Source organism: Pelodiscus sinensis, chromosome 14, assembly GCF_049634645.1.
Source record: "Pelodiscus sinensis isolate JC-2024 chromosome 14, ASM4963464v1, whole genome shotgun sequence".
NCBI lineage: Eukaryota > Metazoa > Chordata > Testudines > Trionychidae > Pelodiscus > Pelodiscus sinensis.
In genome coordinates, this window is record NC_134724.1 from 45,855,958 (window position 1) to 45,880,060 (window position 24,103).

Below are 24,103 nucleotides of genomic sequence, written 5' to 3' on the forward strand. Positions count from 1 at the left end.
AATTGGACCTGTCTCTCTAAATCTAAACCCAACCTTGTGCTCTTGGTATCCCTAAATCTCCAACTGCCAGAAACGGAGACTGAATGATGAATGAATCCCTTAATTATTGCTCTGTTCTGTTCATTCCCTGTGAAGCATTCAGCACTGGCCAGTGACAGAAGATAGAATACTCGGTTAAATGGGTCTCTGGTCAACCTGTTATGGCCATTCTTATGTTCTTATTAATCTCATGGGAGATTTTGTAGCTCTGAGCAATTTGATGGTAGTGAGGATCAACTTAAAGAAAGATGTATCTGACCTTAAGGTGAAGAATCTGGGAAACAAGATGTTACTCTTCCAGAAATGCAATGATCTTTCACCTTTGCACAAAGTTGTATGAATGCTCTGAGGTTCAGATATTGAAATGCTGAAGACCAGGCATCTAATAATGATTTATCTTGCTCCCATCTGAGGAACTGTAGAATTAGGAATGTGAATCTACCATGTTATAGTTTTCTCAGTAGAAGGATTTTTCTGCTGTTTTACAAGGCAATGCTGAATGGCAGGTTTTTGTGGTGTGAGGGCTAGAACAGTTTAGAAAAAAATGCTTAGTGTATCAAGAGTATGTAATTTACCCACCTTGTTGAGACAATGATGAAATCTCCATTGTGCCTTGTGTTGCATGCTGATGTTAATAATTAGCATGAGCAATAAGTGAGCCCACATTTTAAAAGATTGTTTTCAGATAAGCTCTTAAATTGGGTTGCCTCTCTGTGCAGTGGTCGTGATCCATCCAAAGTCGGTGGAAAGCAGAGGAAAGGTTCCCATTGACTTCAATAGGGTTTTGGATGAGTCACTGTATGAACCTTTAGAGTTTGCAAATTGTCATGGAATCTCTTGAATTTCCATGCCCCTACTTGAATTGGAAATTCTATGTAAATAGCCATTCTTGAGATTTTTTTTTTGTCTGTAGCTGGAACTAAGTATGACTGTAATTAATTTTTCAAACAAACGGTCTGAAAAGAAAACATTATTTGAAATCTTCCAAACTTCAAGAAACATTTGGGTCTTATTTATTCTAAGTCATTTCCCGAGCCTCACTTTCAAAATGCACCATTTTATCTAATCTAGTAAAGTGACTATGCCCAATTTAAAAGATACTGACTGTATTGTACCTCAGACCTTCCAACTATGAAGAGAAAGGCGTTTTAAACGCTGCATGCATCTTCACCATATGTTTTTCAGTCTTTTGTATAACACATAACTGATGCTTATTAGTCTTATTCTTTGACAATAAACTTTCCTCCAGTAGAGAGACAAGATGAGTGAGGTAATATCTTTTATTGAACCAACTTCTGTTGATGAAAGAGACAAGCTTTCAAGCTGTGCTGTCAGAAACATCAACATGAGAGGCATGTTTTTGATTTTTAATCCTTTTTATTAGCTGTTATTAGTTGATATCTTTTCACATGATTACTTTTCCTGGATAGCTTCACTTTTTCCATTCTATCATGAATAAAACTTTTTCCTTACGTAAATCTCTAGCTTGCAATAAACTGATGAATCCATGTGTTTTTGCAAGAGTCTTTGTATGTCTTTCTCGCAGTAGCTTTTTTCATTAGACTTCTGCACATTCTGTAAATGTCATTTGGGTTCTTAGATTGCTGAAAGGAACAGTTGGCTTCTGTCTGATGTGAGAGATATCACTGGTAAAATGAAGAACTGCATCAAATACAGATAAGCAATGTAAATACCTACTGTGCAGGTGGAAAATCTGTAATTAATGAAGTAGCACCAAGCAAATGTGACTCCAAACTATTTGAAAAAGTTTTTAAATAGAATCAAAGATTTGTGAGTGTTAGGGTTTAGACAGCAGAAAATGTTTGAATGCCTACATAGGATAAAGTGCTTAGGCAAAAATGGTTGCTATAGCTAAACGCAGGTAGACACATCTCAGCGAATGGGATTATCTTTATCTCTGTCTGGGAATTTGGATTGCTCCAGAGGTACACACCCTGTCACCAAATTAAGGAAGAGAATGGCTTCCTTTCTCTATCCAGGCCTTGTTCCTTGTACAGAAGCTGTTTTCCTAAGCTGTTCAGGAGACCAGAGTTGAGCTTTGGTGAACAATAGAAGGGACCTCGTGTGCCTGTTTTAACACTTAACTAGAGCCATAGGGCTCACACAGAAATATAAAAATAATTAAATAAATTATTCAACCTGTTCAATGACTGTATATTACACTGGACAGAAATTAAAGGCATCTTCCCTTTAGGATCAGATCCTCCTTTAGTATAAATTGGCATGGGGATGTCCCAATTAATAGCAGCTGAGGTTGTGCCCATCATGTTATAAAAACCTGTTATGATTAGGTCTTAACTGGACAAAATGTTACAGAAATTTTACTGTGTGTAACAGCTCTGACTCATTAGAAATCCCACCTTTCATATAGCTGAAATGTTCCTACACACACACACACACACACACACACACACACACACACACATATTAAATGTTCCATCTATGCCATATGTGAAATGTTATTAATCACAAAAAGGAATTTAGAAGATTCAGACTGCTCTAATAAGTCTTAATCTTGGTGACAAATATGTTTTTTAAAGTTTGGGTTGGCTCTCTCATTTTAACCAAACTATTTTGCCCATCCTTAGATTCAGACCATTAGGCTCCTGAATTTGTTTTTTTTATTTTAAAGGAATATTCACATTTTGAATATTCATTAATATGTTCCATCCTTAATGGAAGTTACACATGTGCATCAATGAGAGAATATACATTTTCTACAAGATGGAACCTCTGATGTGAAATAAGGCAACAGAGTGGACATTAGTGCTTAGAATGAACAAAATGGAGCTAGCAATTTCTGTTATAACAATGGTGTATGAAGCTATATTTTTTTTCAAACACAGCTTATTATCTTCTTCATTAGTCCCTATTTTAATTACTTCTAAAAATCTTCTCCTTTAATTATTAATTATGAGAAAAACTAAATTTCATGGTTGCACAAAACAATGAGCTATATGTTCCTTGGAAGAAAATTATTTGTGCAATGGCTATTTTTGCCAGCAAACCTTAGCTTTTCTTATTATCTTAAATATTTAGAATTAGAATAATTCCACCATTTCTATATAATGATCATGAATTGAGCTTTAGAATAAAAAAGAAGGCAGGAGTGAAGCTTGTTTTAGAATGGCATGCCCAGCAGCAAGAGAGTAAACTCATAGTAAAGGACCATCACCATGAATGCACATTTGTGTTAGTTTAAAAGTATATGGTTTTTAACACTAGTTTAATCAAGTTTGCTGCCTGCTGTAGAATGATTGCATCTCATAAACCTGACCAAGAGGATAAAAGAGGAAATGATGAGAGGGCAGGAAGAGCCATTGTTGGCAGCCATAGATCTAACTGAATAGAAAATATAAAAGAGGAAGAGATGCAGATTGAAGGTGTCTGGTTGAAACATTTAATAAAATGCTTCATTTTATTGTGCTTTCTCCCCGATTCTTCTATGTTTTCATATGTTTACATTTATTAATTTAATTAAAATGACTCAAGCATCTTTTATAATCTTGACCCACCCCACTAACCAACTTCCTGGTTCCAATTTCTGAAGAGATTTTGAAATGAAATTGTAAATAAATATTGGCAAATTCTACTATGAAAATAGTGGCCAGCAGGAGAAAAAATAACAAACCCTTGTGTGATTTCCCCACCCTTCCTCAACCACACATTATCACATAGTGATTCACAAGGATATTTGCAGCCTAATATGTGATGTGCAATTCTCAAGTGAATAAGCATTAATGCTGCAGAAGGCACCAAGAAGGTGATACTTTGTGGACTTCACAAACAGCTATACCTCCCATGGCATTAGCAATGTTCTTTTCTACAGAACTCTGCCTATATGGATGCCCTCAGTCAGGGGTGGGCAATAATTTATGGTAGGGGGTCACTCCAAGATTTTGGAAAGTTGTCAGGGGCTGCACTTTTCTGTGGGTATGTGTGTGTGCAGGGCCTAGGATGGAGGTTGGATACAGAATGGCGCACAGTGTAAGTGACTGAGGTGTGGGAGACGGTGTGAGGTCTGAGAGGGAGTTTGGGTATAGGAGGGGGGTCCTGATCTGGGGCAGGGGATTGAGATGTAGGGTCAGAGAGGGGATATGGGTGCAGAAGAGGCTTCTGAGCTGAGGGAGAGGTTTAGAAGGGGATAAAGGCTCTGGGAGGAAGTTGTGACCTAGGACAGGGGAATGCAGAGGACTTTGATGGCGATTTGGGGGAGGGAGTTGGGGCACAGGAGGGGAAGGGGTGCCCGAGGCAGGCTGTGGCTGCGAGGTGCTTACCCAAGCATCTCCCAGACAGCAGCCCTGTAGCACCCTCAAGGCAGCCTGGGCCCATATGGTAGCAGTCCCAGACCACTTGAAAATGCAGGCTGCTCCCTCCATGTGGCTCTCAACTCTCGGAGGGGGGGTAGTACTTCCTAGAACATCTTCCATATGAGTGGGAAGCCCTGGTTTCTTGTAAGTCAAATGACAGTTCCTATGCTCATTCTGCTTGAGATCTTTCTCAGATCATTCTTAGACATACAGTATTACCATCACATCTGGGAGGGATCACATCGCATGAAATGGTGCATGGCTTAGTTGCTGTCACGTCGTACCAATGCTATTAACCTGCCCCTTCTATGAATAATAAATTCAAACTACAGACATGTATCGTGTTGCATGGCAACTCCTGTAAATGGCGAAGAATTTTTCATTCCATTGTGCTATACTAGAGGGACTATTGGAAATACCATATTTCTAATGGTTATAACTGTTACATGGAAGTCAGGAGTCCTGGATTTTGTTAAGCCAGGCATGTGGGGTTTAATTAGTGCTTGTAAAACCTCTTTGAGATGCAGATGATGTAAATGCAAGGAGGTGTTATCAAAAGGAACTAGATATTACAGTTACGAACAAATAAATGCTGTCAGTCCTTCTGTCTAAAGTACTTGTCCATAACCACATCTGAATAAACGAGTTCTGTGACAAATTATAGACTAACTGATTTATTGTGTCTCCATTCCCCATCTATAAATGTACATGATCATGTTTCTTTTCTCCTACTTGTTCTCAGTCTTGTCTATTTAGATTATTTGGCATAGAAATTAAGTTTTAATTATGTGTATATATGGGTGTCTTGTTTAATGGGCCCCTGACCTAAATTGGAGACTTACGGCGCTACCATATGGTGCTAGGTGCTATCATAGTACAAATTAAAAATAACCAAGTACAGTACCGTATTTTCCGGTGTATAAGGCGACTGGGCGTATAAGACGACCCCCTAATTTTCTAGTTAAAACATAGGTTTTCGCCTATACTCGCCGTATAAGACTACCCCCCCTTAAGAGGCCAACCGGCAGTGCCCCAGCTGCTCTGCCCCAGGGTCCACAACAAAAGCCTGGTCTGCTTGGGGGGGGGCGCACTAGCTGCGCCCCCGCCCCCCAGCAGACCAGGAACACGGGGAGCGCAGCGGCAGCGGGGTGCCGCGCCTCTGAGGCTTTGCTCTGGCAAAGCCTCAGAGGCGTGGGACCCCGCCGCTGCTGCGGCTTTGCTCCCGGTGCCCCTGGTCTGCTGGGGACGGTCTCCAGCAAACCAGGGACACCGGGAGCAAAGCCTCTGAGGATGCCGGCAGCGGGACAGCCGCGGCGCATCTGGGCTGTCCTGCTGCCAGCTTCCCTCGAGGCTTTGCAAAACCGCAGAGACCAGGGAGACGCGGAGCAGCTTTTCTTGCCCTGGAGTACACGGGCGGTGGGACCACGAGGTCCTGCAGTCCGTGTCCTCCGGGGCGAGAAAAGCCCCGTTCGTACCTGCAAGTCGGGGACTGCCTGTATGTTTATACCCCGCGTATAAGACGACCCCCGATTTTTGGGGGATGTTTTTTAGTATAAAAAGTCGTCTTATACGCCGGAAAATACGGTATGTTTTATTCCCCAGAAATCTCTTCAAGGAGTGGATGAATGTATCTCTGTCTCTCATACATATGTTCCTTCTTTTTATGTGTGTTGTGCACTTTCACTCTTTTCTGACCTTTGATTCATGATTTTCACACCTTATCCAATTTTGTTTGGTTTTCAGATTTCCAAACTTTTTTGCTATCAGTCAGATCAAAAGTATAATATGACTTTCTGTGTTATTTTGATTTGCTTGGCTTTGTTTTCTGTTTCTTGTTGGCACCAGCTATGCTGATACAGCTGAATGTCTATGTTGGAAAGACGCTGAGCAAACTTCTGAAAACCTCAAATTGATTTGGTAAGAGTTAGTTCAAATGTCGGACCAAGGTTCAGTTTGATTCTTGCTTTGCCTGAACCTGTTCACTCGTTGCCAGTTTTGTTACTCATTCTCCAATTTTTGACTCAACGTTAATACAATAATTGGTGAACTTCAGTCATCTCTATCTATGTGTGAAGTAATATGAGTGGGGAAAAAAGCTAGATAGCGTGATATTTATTTGTGAGCTGTCTGTATTTTTGTTTGTGAGCTGTCTGTATTTTTGTGCGGTGTCTCATTGAAGTCTGTTGGGAAATTATATTCTGTTATGTGTGATCCATTGAAAAAGGTTATAAAGAGAATAGCATTGAAATAGTTTTATCTGTTAAACCTTACTAGAGCCAATTTCTCTTGACTTTACTCAGGCAGATTTTCAAACAATGTCAACTGGTGAGGTCAATAGGATTTCTTCTTGAGGAAGGATTGTAGGATTTGGCCTAAAATCTTTCTTTTATAGCTGATAAATGGAGCCCACCTGGTCTCCAGACGAACAAGGGCAGCTGATGGAGGGAAAAAAGCAGCTCCAAGATTTTCTTTCATTCCTGGTCTATGCAATATTCTTCTGGTTCCCATTAAGCTGTCTCCCGAGGTTATAGACTTCTATGAATTGCTGAGTGATGGCTGTCAGAAATATATTACTCAAATGGTGTTTGATCACTCCAAAGGGGGAGAACACAAAAATTGCTGAGTTGCTATGAGCATGAACTGTTTCACGTAAACACAGAATATACAATATTTCAATACTATATAATAGTGCCTTATAATAAAGAATTAGACATTTAACGTGTGTCTGAACAGTAGCCTCATTTGCAGAACTATAATTACTTTTTGAATATGAATTAAAATAATCTTCACCCTGTGCTGTTTTTTTTCTTTTTCTGCACAAGACTTTTTCAATTCAGTTTAGGTTATTACTTTGTAAAGGTTTTAAGTGCCACCTTGTGGGTGAAAATATTAAGGTTTATAGGATAAAATTCAGTGGGGGGTAAGATATTGTAATTTATGTTAAAATGTGTGAGAAAGTAAATGGATTGATACTGTTTGCTCTTTATTATAATAACTCTTTATTTTATATTTGAGTGTTAACTGATACTTGCAAAATGCATAGGTGCTTAATCCAAATTTACTACTGAAAAGAGAGCCTTTTCACTGGCTTTGGGTGAAACCTAAATGAATACTACCATCCCGTCCATGAAGGCCATCCAGGGTGCCTCAACATCACTGTTAAAAGCCAAGAGACTTTGTAGAATGAACACAGCAGATATTATAAAGTAATATTTTCCAGTCAGCAGTAATTTTTGCCATCAGCAAAGTGAATTTATTTGTACATAAATGCTATTTTGTGGTATAGAGTCAGAATTTTCTTAGCCATTTTCCTTGCAAAAACTAACTAGTCTTGCTGAAGATTCTTTCACCTCTGTCAGTTTTGTCTCTTTATCTAGAGCATATGGTGCTGACTGCTCTCAGAGACAGGATGCTGACTAGACAGACCAAAGTTTGGCAATTCCTATGTTCCCATGTAGCACACAGGACCCTTCCATAATGGGCCACTGGTTTTTCATTAAGAGGTTCACTTTTTTACAGTTGAGTTTCTCTGCCCTTTTATGTTTTATGCTATGTCCCATTGGGTATGTCTTAAGGATGTAAGCAAATGCTAATTGGGTAGCTGAGTAGGAATGCAACTAGTTGCTTCCCCTCCTTGCTGCCTCTATCAGATAGAGGCAGTAAGGGAGAGGGAGCCTGGTGCTTGGGGTGGAGGGGATGGCTTCAAAGCTGGTTGCTCCCAGCACCATCTCTGCGGGGCACAGGAGAAGCAGAAGACAGTGAGGAAACAGCGCGAAGGGGGACTGAAACAGTCCCTCCTCGCGCCTGTCCCAGCTGGCACAGATTCCCACCTACAGCTCTTATACATGTCAAAGGAAGAGGCACAGAAGGGAACCCGTGCCAGTGGGGACTCCTTCAGTCCCCTCTGGCATAGGTTCCCATTGCCTCTCTCCCTTTGAAATGTACAAGAGTCGCCTGCTACATTTCAAAGGGAAAGATCCAGTGATTAGTTTGATAAGGGAGGCGTTTGCTATCCTGCTGTCTTTCTCCCTTTGAAATGTTTAAGAGCCATGGGTCTATCTGATTAGCTGATTAATCAAAATTTAACACCTCTAGTATGTCTACACAGCAGCATGGAGCTGCAATGATCAGATCAGGTAGACATACATGTACCAGTTCTTCTTGAGCTAGCATACTGAGTCTGAGTTTAAAGGACTCTGAAAGGGCATTAACGATGATAGTTACTAACATAATTAACCTTAAAACTACATGTTGAAAACCTTTCACAGTTAATAACATAGTAGTCATATACATAATAATTCACAAGTATGAATACTTGTTAAATAAGTAAGCTGCTTCTAGTGAACCTAGGAGCTAGTGAAATAGTTACCTTGACACATGGTATAGATGACACTCCCACTGAAGAACAGGAATAAGCAGGCTTTGCCTGACCTTTCTGTTGGCTTCATTGGGAACTGGATTGGAGGCCATAACCAACTGGCAGTGCCAAAAATGTGTTTTTCCACAAAGTGATTATTATTCGACAGACATTTGAAGACTTGGCTTTCTACTCAAAAGTCAGGAGTGGAATTCAGTTGAATGAATATGCCTGTAAAACAGAGGCTAAGGAGGGCAAGATGGGAAAAAGTCCTTATGAAGTTTGGGAAGCTCACGCTCAATTTAATTGCTGCAGTGCTCATCTCATTAACTCACAATGAGCATGCCTAAACCAAAGGCTCTTAAGTGAGACATTTCAAATGAAGCAGTGCAGCATCATTTAACACAGATGCACAATTAGAATGCTGGGAAATCCAGAGTTCAGTAGCCCTCACATTTATTATTGCAGTTTGGTGGTTTGTTATAAGCATATTGAACTGAAATGGAAATCATGACAAGCTCTGGGGCAACTGGGGTGAGCGGACTTGCATGTAGAAAATGAATCAGTAAGAAAATCGATGGCTGAATTGTGGCATGAGCAGTAAAGTTCCTTTTTTTTTTTTTTAACCAAAGCAGCATAAGCATTTTTGTTTCTATAAAAGTTTGCTCTGAACTTATTTTTATCATAGTGTGGACGTAGATGACCATCCACCCCGGTCAATTACAAATAGTACACAAATGCGTTATCTGTGTGTAGATAATTCACAGTTAAAAGGGTAAAAATCAAGGACATGTGTTGCTTGCAGAAACTGATTCAACCAGCTTCTTTCAGTAACGCTGGCTCACATAAGGAACTTGCAGGTGTCATTAAGTAACTATTAAAATGTTACAGCTCAGGGTAAATATTCTAGAATTGAAATTTAGTTGATAATTATGTTGATGATATATAAAACAGAAAAGAATCAGTCTTCCTTTTCTGTGCTTCTGTAAGTTCTTTAGTGCTAAGATACAACTCTGAACTGACACAGAGAAGAGATGAAGAATAATTTGCTAATTAAGACATTGGTCTGGGACTCGAGGTCTGGATACTGTAGTGAGCTCTGCTACCAATTTTCTGTGCCTTTGGGGAAGTCATGTAATCCCAATGTTCCCCATGTATAGATAGGGTTGCCAGGTGGTTTCAACAAAAATACCTGACACGCTTGACACACAATCTACATTACCTCTTATTTAGAAAATACTGGACAGTTATATCTTCTCAGTTATATTTTCTCAATTTGTTTCCCAAACAGAAAGCTCAAATACTGGACTGTCCAGTTGAAAACTGGACCTGGCAATCCTATGTATAGAGTAGATATAATTGTACTTCCTTTCTCCTGCCTATTGTCCATTGTGTCTATTTGTATTGTGAGCTCTTTTGGACAAGGACTGTACAATGTATGTGCATAATTAGTGATATAATTAATCAAGCACAACATAGCTCCGACTGTGTTGAAACCTCTAGGCATTTCTGTAATACAAATAATAATAAAATCTGAGGAGTAAGGTACATGTAATCACTTTTCTGACTGTAACTAGTTGTTATCTTGAATATGTTAATAATATTGGGTAGAAGACATTACTAAATACATTACTTTTTAATCATAACTTGTGTATCTTGGGCATTTGGAGAGGCCCATCCATCTTGCTGAGGTACAAACCTGAGGTACGTTCTTGAAACTGAATATCATGAAGTTTGTTTCCTACTGAGACATTTATATAGCAACTTAATGACCAGTATGACTGCTTGTTCATACGTGGTCTCAAACTATTTCAGCCTTTGGGATATACGTGAACCCATCCTCTGCATGAGTGTAGGAACAAAAATCTCTCCTCAAGCTTGCTAACATAGTGCTTTGCTTTGCTTCCTTGTGGTTTTGCAGAATAGATGCTGGCTTTGTCTTTTAAAGAAATTGTTTTTTAATGAAACCATTACAAAAATATATAGTAGCTATTGTTTTTGTAAAAGGAGATTTCTGTTACCATTAGCCACTGAAAAAGTCCCATTAGTCTTCGCTTGTGGGAAGCCACTTCACATATTTTAAAAATTGTTACTTTTACCTAAATACCCAGGGGCCACACTAACTTTTTAATGCTGTCCACTGTATGACTGGCTGAATTGTTTAAAATAACATATTACTCTCTTTCCTTTTGAAAGGCATGGGAAGTGAAAACATCAAACTGTATGAATGGGGAAGATATCAAACATAACATGATAGCCATGGTTATATTAGAAAGTTGGCTAAACACAAGGAAGTTGTTTATTAAAGCAGGAATGAAGTAAGATCAAAGATGATATTCTAACAGTAAGGCCTTCTCGGAACCATGAAAACTGCAGAGCAGGGATTAATTAGAAAGAAGAAGATACAGCAGTTGGTAGAAAGAAGGAGAAAATGGTGGAAGGACTTGGGAGATTTACTTTCTCATTTGATGTATTTTCTTCACTGTTCAGCTTTAGCCTGGAGAGCTGTATTTCCCTTAATTTATCTAGCACTGATTCTGACTTCTCTCCTCCCATTAAAAACATTGCTATCTTAATCCACAACCAACACCTCACAGCTATTTTGGCTGTACTTTGGCATGAGCTTAATTTGCCTTGTATTTTAGCAGGCATTTACAGGTTTTAGGGGAAAATTTTAAAGATTGAGGCATTTAGTTTCCATTGCTGTTACTATGAACTTCTTGGACCTCTCCTGCTGAAATATCATTAAACCTAAGCTACAGGGACAAATGAGCCATTATATCCTGGACTATTGCTACATAATGCTAATTGGCCAATAGAACTATTGTAGGGTTGCCAGGTGTCTGGTATTGAACTGGACAGTTTGGTATTTTTGCCTCTTGTCCGGTAAAAAAAATTCAGAAAATACCAGACACCTAAAATGTCTCGTGCTTTCTGATTTTTTCCCAGACAGGAGGCGAAAATCTGGGACTGTCCGGATCAATACCGAGGCAGCCTGACAATCCTAGTGCTTACCAGGTTCCACAGGGGAGCTATCCGGCTCCGCACAGGGAGGCGAGACGGCGGGCGGCCGCCGGCAGCCTGCTAGGGCCAAAAAGCCTCACCACATGTTTTTTAAAGGGGCCACGCTGTTTTTGTTTTTTGGGGGGTTTTTTTTGCTTAACAACTCTCGGGGTCCTTTTTTTTTCAGTATTTTTTCTGAAACCATCTGGCAACCCTACCATATCAAGAGGCTAGTGCAAATACAGTGTTAGTTGCCAATGCAGTGCTATGAGGGAATTGATGTGGTGGTGTAAGAAAATGCAAAAGTCTCCTGAGCCTAGGTACTTCTAACAAAACGTAAAAGACATATTATGGCTACATTAAACATTTTATGAAAGTGCTACATGTTGGGTACAGGCAGTCCCCGGGTTACGTACAAGATAGGGACTGTAGGTTTGTTCTTAAGTTGAATTTGTATGTAAGACGGAACTGGTACATATTGTAGGGGAAACCATAGCCAAACATTTCTCCAGAGCTCAGTTTTATTCTCCCACACCTCACTTCCCTCAGTCCTTTATTCTCAAGCTGAGGTGTCTGCTGAGAAAAGCCGCTCCGCGTCTCCCTGGTCTGCTGGGGGGAAGCAGCTAGTGCGGGGTTACCTCACCCCGTTTGTAAGTAGGGATCTGATGTAAGTCGGATCCATGTAACCCGGGGACTGCCTGTACTATATTTTTTGTGCATGTTCATATGCAAACAAAAGTAACTCCAAACCATTTCTGAGATTGATAGTAAATCTGAACATTAACAGAATGTAGAGTCTGAACTCAAGTGTTGAGCCTGAGATGGAACATGCTACTTGCTAATTGTTCAGAAAATAAAAAATTCTAGAGACTGCACTGTATACATCAAATGCAAAATCTAATAATTGTGAATCTCTGTTGTTCCATTTTTCAGTTCATGCTATGTGGCAGTTCATTTGTTTAGAATGGGTAGACAAGAGAAACCAGATGTCTGAGAGAGGCAGATAGAGAAAGATGGTCTGTAAATATAATTTCAAATATTACAGACCTAATAATACTTGTTTACGCTTTAAATAGACAGATTAAGGATCAGTTCAGCACAAATTTAAGGTTTTCATTTTTTAGTTTGTTGCTTTCCCCAGTTCATTAAGCACATACTGCCTTTTGCAAGTATATATTTTTCATGTCTGTTTCCACAAATTCAACATCTCTAGGGCGTGGATCTTCCCTATATGATATAAGTAATTAAACTATAATAATCATAATTATTAATAAAATAATAAATATAGCAACAAAAATACCTTGAGATCTGGAAAAGTCAGGGCTCCCTTATTCCTTTAGACAAGATCTAGCTTGAAGTGTGTGGGTGTGAATGTTCCATGGACCATGAAGCAGAGATCTGCCCTTCACAGATCTTAGAAACAGCAACAACAAGAAATGTAGTAAACATTAGCAATGTGCTGAAAAAAACATGTTTATTTGAAGATTCTAATGAACAACCTTACCTTTGTTACATGCTTGCAGGTCCACTTTAAAACACTTTCCTCCTCTTGTTTGTTTTTTCAGCATCGTTTAATGGCAGGAAAATGATGATTTCACCACTAGTCCATCTTTTTTCTTCTTCCCCCAAGACAGTTTGATTAGCAGTATGATGTTTTTGCAGTGTGCGATGTATGTAAGATTTACAAACATATAACAAATGCCAGATCTCTGTAAGGGGAATCAGTCATATTTAATACAAAAATTAGCTAGTTAGAAGCTGTTCTTCCTCATTGGTGTTATTAATTTCAATGTCAAATTAAATATGATTTTTGAAAAAATATCAAAAGTACCCAATTCCTGTATTTCCATTATAAATTAAACATAGCTCAGACTACATAGTTGGTTTGGCTGAGATAAAACCTAATCAGAGACATTTCCTATCGTATTTGGATAATAATGTTATTACTCTTGTTAGATATTTTTAATAGGTCATGCCATATAACTTCACAGTTTTAAATCTAGAAAGGACCATTATGATAATCTGGTTTGACCTCCTGAATAGCACGAACCATAGAATTTTGGCTAGTTATTTTGGCATCAAACCTGTAACTACGGATGTAAAAGTAGTCCAATAGTCGACTACCTAATAGGTAGTTGAGTCAACTACTCGCATTCCCTCCACCCCCTTGCTGCCTCTTTATCAGAGGCAGCAAGCGGGGGAGCAGAAGCCAGTGCTGGGGGGAGCTGGCTTTAAAAGCCTGTTCTGCACAGCATCGTCTCTGCGGTGGAGAAGGGGGTAATAGGTGAGGCTGCGGCTCTGCCTTTTAAATATAGTAAGAACCCCTGTCTCTTACTTCATTTACAAGGCAGAGGCGCAGCATGGGATCCAGCAGAGACGCAGAAGCCAGGAACCTGGCACGAGTGGGGATTACTTCAGTCCCTGCTTGTGCCGGGTCCCACGCTGTGCTTCTGTCTTTCAAATGTAGTAGGAGCCTGGCGGCTCTTACTACATTTAAAAGGCAGAGGTGCAGCAAGGTTATGTCCCGGGGCCAGTGCAAGCCAGGAGTAAGCAGTCCCAGTTCATGCCAACTCTGGGACACCGCATCTGACAAAGTTGGTCTTTGCCCACGAAAGCTGATGCTCCAACACTTTGGTTAGTCTGTAAGGTGCCACAGGACTCCGCGCCGCTTCTGGGACACTGTGGCTCTGCCTTTTAAATGTAGTAAGACCCTGCTGAAGAGACGCAGCAGGGTTAGCTCCTGGAGCTCAGTCCCAGCTCATACTGCCCCGGGAGCTAACCCCACCGTGGTTGTGCAGTTTACATGTAGTAGCAGCTGGGCTGCCTCATGCCCACCTCCTACTACATGTAAATTGCAGCGCCACAGCTGGGATAGCGATTGCTGCCCTCCTCTTATTGATGAATTGAGTAGTGGATGGAAATTCCAACAACTACTCAATTAGCTGATAAACCGCAATGTCAGATCCCTCCCTGTGACTTCTGATTGAGCTATAGTACATTATTAGAGACGCTCAGTATTGTCAGGTGAGCTGTTCCAGTGATTAATTACTTACATTGTTCAAAATCTGCACCGTATTTCTAGTCTGAATTTGACTAGCTTCATGTTCCAGCCCCTGGATCGTGGTATGCCTTAGTTTGGTAGATAAAGGAATGTTTTACTGTCACAAACGTTCACCCTCCAGCATTGTCAACGCCTGCACCCCAAGCACCTGCACTCCCCCCCACTCAAGATTTAGTCGGGGTATGTAGTACAAGTCACGGACAGGTAACATGCCATGAATTTTTGTTCACTGCTAATGATCTGGCCGGGACCTTTATTAAAAATACCTGGGACTAAACCATAGCATTATCAATACATAATTCAAATGAGAGTCTCTGTAACTGCCATGTACGTTACCTTAGAAATGTAAAGATACTTTTCCTATTTTTAAAATCGGACTTTGCCACAAAGCTATTTTCACTTAATTTAATTTGAATATCGACCTGGCCAAGATGGGAGCTTACTGTAGCTATTTGTGCTTCCAACCAAGTGTAACTGACAGTTTCAAGCACCTTTCACTTCTACAATGTAAGCACTAAACCTGAATTAGACATCTCCCACATTGGAAAATGACTAACCCAAGCAAAGCCATTCTACCTCAGTGTTACACTAGACTATTCTTTGACTTTCAGTGACCATCCAAAAAATATTACTACCACAGTCAGGTCATGAATAATCTAATCAGCCATTTTGCCGGTTCATCATGGAGTGCAATAGATATTTTCCATGTTGGCTCTTTCACTGTGCTACTGTTCAGTGGAATTCTGTGCCTCTATGTGGTATCATTCACCTCACACTAAATTCAATAAAGTCGAATTGAACTTGGCTGTTCTTATTATAGAGTCTCAGAGGGGTAGTCAGGTCAGTCTGCAACTTTAAAAATGAGTAGTCCTGTGGCACCTTAGAGACTAACAAAAATATATAGTATCGGGGCTGTCAATGCTATTCTTTAGATAAATGACTAGAAATCTGCAAAAAATATGTCTGACCGATTGGGGGGTAATTTTGCAAAGCAGCATCTTATTAAGTTCACACTGAACATTTACCAGAACAGAGAGAGACATGGCCTTAAAATTGCACAGAAAAATAAAGGCACTATCTGGTGGTATTGCTCTGTTAAGACAAATACCACCCACAATGCAATAGCACAGCTGAGCTTTGTACCGTTATTGCAAGAGGAAGAGTTCAAGACCTTCGCTGGTCCTGTTGATGCTACCTGTCTGAAGTTGGATGTTATGTTTTCCATGCAGAACAGAATTCTGCAGATCCCCAGAGAGGCTCTGCTCTGTTGAGATTAGTAGCATTCACAACTTTTAGGTCATCAGTTATATTTGAATCTTGGTGCTCTGTTGCACCACTCGTTTATAATACTGATTTCCACATAACTTCCTCAGGGGTGTTTTTGGATCACATATCTTGATTCCCTTCACTCTGTCAGTAAACACACCCCATGTCTTTAGTGGCTAAGTCACTTGTGGCAGATGTGTATTTGTCAAGTTGTCTTTTTGGCATAGGCGCAAGAGTTTTCAACTACACTTAAGTATAACTTGTAGCAATCTGCTTTGCTCCACAGGCACTGGAGCACACAGTCTCCCAAGTAGTTGTCTGAACTTTTTCAGTGAAATCATTTAGAAATGAACATTAGCAGCATATTTTAACACATAATTATTTTTATCATTCATAAACAAATATAGCTAGAGCACAGCACTTTGTATTGTGTATGCCACTGTACCAACAAAGGTTTTAGTTATTTAGTACATTCATTTAGCACTGAAATTGCAACATCTGCTTTCCATTTCAAGAATCAGCACTTCATCTCTTTAAATGCCTGGCACTAAACCCATTCTATTGCATATACAGTACTAAATCCCTGTGAAGTCCACCACTGAATATTTCATCCAGATTGTCCCTTGTTTTTCCCAGAGATTTCATTTAACTTAATTTTGGCACACGATTGTGTATAATTTTTGAATAGCCTCTTTAGTGCTAACCTGTAACTTATAAAGTTTTCTTGAAACATATTGCAAAAATTATTGGAAAACAGTGAAGATATTTGGCTTGTAATACAGTTTTTAAAGTATAAGACTTGTAAAATAAAACATTATTTTAGGAGTCACATGCCCAGTACTCCTTTCCCCTTGGAACCCAAGAACAGCTGCACGTGCATGATCATAAGAAAGATAAGCTCGGGCAAGAGAAAATTCTTATTGCACAGGCAAGCCATGTCTTTCTTTATATGTGCCCACAAATCAATGTGTTAACAATCCAAACTGGGGTGTGTGATTATATGGAATGCCAGCAATTGAATTTGAAAGTTTAGAAGAGAGGTTTGAGTTTTTTTAAACATTTGTATTTGCTTCATTGCTAATGAAATAACAAGCTGGTGCTCCAAAGTATGTAATCATAATTCCAAGAAATCCTCAGGAAAAATACTGACTTTTTTATAGCACAGGAGGAGTGCATTAGCTGAACACTAATCAGAAAAGTTCATTCACTTCATGCTACCAAACAACCATATTAGGTGATTCATTGCTTGTCCTAGCCAGCCCAGCCTGCTTTCTGGACTGTACAATTTGGCTTCAGGCCACACTGCACAAAGGCCAGTGTGGGTCGCTTCTGTGGATTGTGCTGCTGTTACTACTCCAGGCAATTTTCTGCCATTGAAATCCAGGGCCATCAAGTCATTAATTCTGGATGCTGAATATATTGAGAATTATTCTGGGGTTGAGCTAGCTAACTTTTTTCATTTCCTAAGTTTATTGGCCCTTGTTCATTCATTATTGCATGTGTTTGTGTTTATATAGAGAAAATTATAAGTGCAAAGTGCTTAAGCTTGTGCTTTGGGGCCATACTACATCACACACGTGGTAGAGAGATCCATTCAATATCATGCATCTTTCCTAGCTTCAGCACTCCACTAATTAATCTAGCTCCACCAAGGCTATTTCTAACATTCCAAACCTCTGAGCAGCTTCAAACAGCTGCCTTTAAAAAAGAAGCTCAGAATCAACTTTCCAGAAAAATGTTTCTTCCTTCATCTGAAAATTACTCCGGCCCGATGCCCAAGGAATGCAGTATTTTGTCCTGGACCAGTGACAGAGTCAGATCTAAGATCTCGTGACCGTGTTCCCTCTACATTGTGTGGCAGCACAGTTTCTCAGGTGATTAATCAGCCCCACACAGTCAGTCAGCTTGGTGCACAGAGCCCTGAGCCTCTGACTGGGCGGGGCTGATTAATCAACTATGAAGTTGTGCTGCCACGCAGTGTAGAACATTGTGTGTTCCCCAAAATCCTGGGGTTCCACAAAGTGAAGATAGGAGATCAGTGAGAAAATTCTATTACAATAATATTTTATGTTTTTTTAATTAATATTATGTGATTTTTGTTTTTAAATATGTGCAACTAAATGTTGATCTCATAACCTTATTTAGCATTTGTTTATTATTATCCTTACTTATTTGTGGTCTACTTTTTCAGCTCCATATATTAGACTATTATTAGGGGTTCCGCAAAATTCTTTCGACTTTAGAAGGGTTCCGTAGCCAAATAAAATTGGGAAACACTGGTGTAAAGGGAACACTGCTCATGACCGTTCAATGCTAGAAATATGTGTTTTGTACAGCTAGAAAGTTGCATTGATCCAGTGGGGGAAACACCTTGCTATGTTCCTACCTTTACCGTATCTGGAAGTATGGGCTATGCAAGCATTTTTGTTATGCCAGGCTAAAATATTTTAGATAATTTTAGAGAAATTTTTTAAATGATTCATTATAATTTTCTTATCTCTCAGATCTCAGTACTCATGTAAAGGCACCTTCATTCACAGGCAGAAGGATATGAATAATATACCAATTAAAAATTTAAAACCCTTTGAAGTATTTCTAAAATACTTATTCTGTAAAATAGCTTGTTTGTGTGTTTGAATTAAGAAAACTGTATTAATCCATAGAAGACAGAATATTAGTATGGAAAACCACAGAACACTGAATCCAGCAGTGCATATTGTACACCATGTCATATGTGAAGGGGATTGCTCTATATACTGATATCCTGAATATCACTGGATAACCTAAGGGGAGGATAAGCACCGTCACATTTCTTTTTGGATAAACTTAAAATGAAAACGGTGCAGATCCTTCAGGGAAAAGGCTAGAGCTCAATCATCTGTATTTATGATGCAAAATTCTTAAATCCAGAGCACGTTATTTCTCAGATTGCTCTAGGAATGTCTCAAATCTTGATGGAGCATCACACTGGTAATATCTGTGTGTGTCCAAAAGCATTATATTATAAGCAAGTAAAATACATTTTAAGTAAAAGGCACAAATGAAATATGTACATGATTGCCGTCTAACAATATGCATATGCTATGTAATGCAAATGAAAGAAGATAAAGCAAATACTTCAGAACAAGAAACCAACACCCCTGTAGGATTAAGAGCCTCATTTCAATTGATGGGTGCCTTCACACCTGCAGACAAGCAGACATTATACTATCTGCCCACCTACACAGACTATGGTTCAGGACTTCCCATTTCTTCCACCAAAAACAATCTGAAACACCACACAAGCAAGCACTTGAAGAACCATAATCTTGTCCGTCAGGTCTGCATTCACAGCCTTCATCCTCATATGTACAAGAGGGTTGTCCTTTTTAGAAAAGATATTTCTGAGACCACTAGAGAGTTACCAACTTTCTGTACATGCCAGCCTGTCCCCCACTTCTCATTCCCACTTTCTCCGAGCTGCTAATGCAACACAACAGCAGGATGAGCTATCCCAATTCAACAGTGCCCGTTGGAAGGAAAAGGCATCTTATTGAGTATTTTGAAAAACGTTCAGCAGGCATTCCTACTGGGCTAAGTGGAAATGCTGTTTCTCCTTTGCCCATCAAAAAAAGGACTTTCCTCAGAGGACTTACAGTTTAATTTTTTTATTATTTCCTATTCTTAAAGATGTCAGGGCTTGCCCTAAACTCTCTAAAGATCCATTTTGCCATGGAAAAACACTCCATATTTATACATTCATTGACTACTAGGTTTTAGAAAGATCTCCTGTGAATGTATTATCTGTACAACTTATAGCTCCCCAATGGGACCTCAATTTTGTTCTGTTGGCACTGATTAAACAACACTTTGAGCCATTGGCTTCATGCTCTATGACCCATCTTTCCATGAAAGTCACCTACCTTGTGACTATCACTTCATTGAGAAGGATAGGAGAACTTGGGGCCATAATGGCATTCCCCCCACTCCTTTTACTACTCTCTGCACCTACATCTTAAGTTTATACCAGAATTCACCTCTCAGTTTTATTTCAAACAACCCATCCATTTATGTGCTTTCTTCCTGAAGCCTCATGGCTCAAAAGAGGAGCACTGACTTGACTCCCTTGACGACTTCTGGGCCTTGGGTTTCTACCTGCAGAGGACAAGATTGATCACAAAGTCTCTTAAATTGTTTATTGCAATAGCTGAGAGTTGAGGAACAACAATTTCCACACAGAGAATCACCAAATTAATTTCTGGATGCATTACATTGTGCTGTTAGTTGTCAGGACTGTCATCACCTTTTGGGCTACGGGCCCATTCCATGAGAGCCCAAGTATCCATGGTGGCCACTCTCCATGATATGCTGCTTTGGGACATATGTAGGGTAGCTACATGAAGTTTGGCAAGTATCTTCATGCCTTGGTGAAGAATTTTGTTATGGATGACTTTCCTCCACTTAACTGTTCCATTTTCATCCTCCTCTGAGTTAGGAACTGCTTGTTGATTACCCTTAGTGGAATACAATAGAGGGCATCACTTGAAGAAGAAGAGGAGGGTACTTACCTGTATCTGGAAGTTCTTTGCAATGTGTGGTCCCTATCTAGAGTCCAATTCCTGCTCTGCTGCAGATCTGCTGGATTTTCAGTGGGGAAGGAACTGGAGATGTGGACGGTCCACCCTGCCCTTTATCACCTTGGACTACTCCATAAGGTGACACAAGGGTGCATGTGTGGATCAATGGATTATGCCACTTCGAAATTCTCTGGCTCCAAACACATGGCACTCGTGTAAACCCTCAGTGGACTACAAATAGGGACCATACATCTCAAAGAACCTTCAGTTACAGGCAAGTAACCTCCTTGTCTCCAACTATTGCTTTGTTTCGCCTTTGACAACCAGCTACTATAACTGCTTGTTTGGGGCTTCTTGGCTTTCCATTGAGTAGCTGATGGAGACTAAACTCCCCAGCCTTCCTTTATTATCCATCCTGTGTGTATATAAGCATAAAATTAAGCCATTGCTTGCTGATGTTCAGTAGGTTAAACACACTTTTTAAAAGCACTTTTTGTGGAAAAGGAACCGCGCTTTTGCGCAAAAAAGCCCCGATCATCATTTTTGCGATCAGGGCTTTTTTGCGCAAAACAAATCTGAGCTGTCTACACTGGCCCTTTTGAGCAAAAGCTTTTGCGCAAATGGACTTTTGCCTGAACGGGAGCAGCACAGTATTTCCGCAAGAACACTGATTTCTTACATGAGATCGTCAGTGTTCTTGCGGAAATTCAAGCGGCCAGTGTAGACAGCTGGCAAGTTTTTCAGCAAAAGCAGCTGCTTTTGTGGAAAAACTTGCCAGTCTAGACACAGCCACTGTGTCACAGCAGTGTCCATCATTTGGTAAACTTGCTTTGACGGTGATGAGCATGAGTCCCTCTGACATGGTAGGATCAAGTGCTGCAACACCCCTAAGCTCATTTGAAAATTCCAGTCATGGAGCATCGCTTTGTCTGTTCTGTGACTTGGATATTTGTAATTACTTTATTACATTCAGCATGTGGAAAAGCAAAGAAATAAAATAATCCCGAATGCCATTCATTGACTCTATGAAGTCTTTATATTCAGTGAAAGTCATATATGATGTTGTTTATGTTGATTACTATTCTGAAGGATTCATGAGACAGTATTTGTAAACTCTGAAAAATATTGGTTTGATTTTTGCAGAGCATTGGCTGTGATGACTACCTGGGCTCAGACAAAGTGGCCGATAAATGCGGAATATGCGGAGGGGACAACACTGGTTGCAAGGTTGTTTCTGGCATTTTCAAACACACTCTAACAAACCTTGGCTACCACAAAATAGTAGAAATTCCAGAAGGAGCCATTAAAATCAACGTTACCGAGATGTACAAGAGCAACAACTATTTGGGTAAGTTGTATTTCATTTCAGATAAAACATGATTGGTGTGCTGGTGCATGTGGTGTAGCTGTCCATTCAGAAGTAAGTAGGCAGGATTAAAGCAGGCCAAGAGGAACCTGCTCAGAGTCCTCCAATTATTAAAGGACCTGTTGTAAGCTAATAAGAAGACTTGCTGAGGCAGCCAATCAGATCCGGGAAAGGCTATATAAAAAGTTGCTCAGCAGTTGCTGTCTGGAACTGGAGGAAAATGGGTCCTGTTGCCCAGGAGCACCTAGATAAGCAGTGCAGATTAGTAGGAGACTGGCGGAGCACTAGCCTGATGACCACTAGACTGAGACTCTGACATAGAAGGGCCTTGAAGGTGCTGAGGCTACAGGAAAGTGGCCCAGGGAAGAAGACAGTAAGGGGGAATAGGAAGAAGGCAGTAGTGGCTGCTGCTAGAGGGTCCCTAAGTCTGTGTCCAGAGGAGCAAGCAGGCCTGGACCATTCTCCCTTTGCCAGTGATGAGAATGGCCAAATCAGACTACAATATGCCCCTGGAGCAAGGAGCTAGATTGGGTGTTGCATTGGGCCACTGAGGCAAGTGAAAAGGCTAGGCACTGCCTGACCCGTGAGGACAGGCAAGAAACAGAGAGCATGAAACCACTCGTGGTAGAGCAAAGGAGCTGGAAAAGAGGTAATTCCCAACCCCGCAGTGGGAGATGCCAAGGAGGTGAGTACCCGCCACGTTATAGTGCAGTTTGTCTGGAGGTTTGTCCCAGTTAGTGCTCTCTCAGCAAAGTGAGAGACAGGCAAAGGCATACATGAACATTATTGCCCAGACTCTCTGACAAGAATACTAACTCACTATTAGTAATACTGGGTTATACTGGTAGGACAAGCCACATGATTTTTTTCTCTTGCCCTGTCGATTTGATCTTGCTTTGACTTTCCCTAGTCATTGGCTCCCATGAGGGGAAGATACTTAGTACTTTTAAATCTTCTCTGAAATATTAGTGAGACCATTGTCTCCTCAGAAAGGCAGGCTGCTAGTCAGTTGATAGCCATATAAACAGGATCGTCCTATTTCCTTAAAAAACACCATCACAATATGCAGTCCTTTCAGTGCAAAAGGTACCCTGCTCAGTGACAGAACTGAGTATCTCCGATGAGGGTGTGTGTGTTTGTGTTGGGAAGGCATCTTCAGAATACAGTGTCATTCAGATGTTAAGAAATACCACAAGAATTAAATAGGAAATGATAATCTGGGAGTGTCAGTTAACACTAGACATCTGGAGATATGATTTCAGAGCTGAATGGTTCCTGGCATGAGGGATGGTGTGGAACTTCCTGTTTTACAAACATCTACCTGCCATGTCCACTGTTAGTGAGTTTTTCCTATTTGACTCTATATGAGTGGCATGATCTCACACAACTCATCCTCCCCACTCCTGGCTGTTCTCATTTAAGTCTGTCATCAAGACTCACTCCTGCCTAAACCAAATCTAAACTGTTTAAAGCCAATCCAATGATCTTGGAGCACTTACCGTGAATGCTTTTAGTGAACAGTAACAACGGTGGATCTCTGCCTGAGGGCTTTCAAAGCTTCCAAGTCAGATATGATCATTGTGTCTTCTAGCCTGACCTCCTGTATAAAACAGGCCTGGAACTTTCTCAAAATAATTTGTAGAGCAGATCTTCTGGAATAACATTCAGTGTTGATTTCAAAGTTGTCAGTAATGGATAATTCTCCATGACCCTGAGCAAATTGTTCCTATGGTTAACCATCATCATGGTTAAAAATCTCCAGTCTGAGTTACTCTAGCTTGAACTTCCAGTCATTCGATCACAGTATACCTTTGTCCCCTAGACTGAAGAGTCCATTGTGAAATTTTTGTTCCCCATATAGGTAGAAAAACTGCAATCAGATCACACCTTAACATTCTTGTTGTTAAGCTAAATAGATTGAACTGAAGTCTGTCATAATAATAGGTTTTCAAATCCTTCAGTCATTCAAATGCCTCTTCTCTGAATCTTTCCAATATTTCAACATCCATTTTGAATTGCGGACCCCAAACCTGGCTGCAGTATTCCGGCAACAGTCACACTAGTGCCAATAGAGAGGTAAAATAACCTCTCTCTTCCTACTTCAGATTCCCTGTGGAAGAATTT

At 40.2% G+C, this 24,103-nt stretch overlaps 1 protein-coding gene across 3 annotated transcripts in view; it reads left to right on the forward strand.

Annotated features, from left to right (window-relative positions):
• THSD4 (thrombospondin type 1 domain containing 4) overlaps positions 1-24,103 on the forward strand; it is a 680,148-nt gene that overhangs the window by 486,089 nt on the left and 169,956 nt on the right. For all 3 annotated transcript variants that reach the window (XM_075897742.1, XM_075897743.1, XM_075897744.1), the window contains one exon: positions 21,757-21,961. In XM_075897742.1, the coding sequence (XP_075753857.1) occupies positions 21,757-21,961 (205 nt within the window). The remainder of the gene's footprint in view (positions 1-21,756; positions 21,962-24,103) is intronic.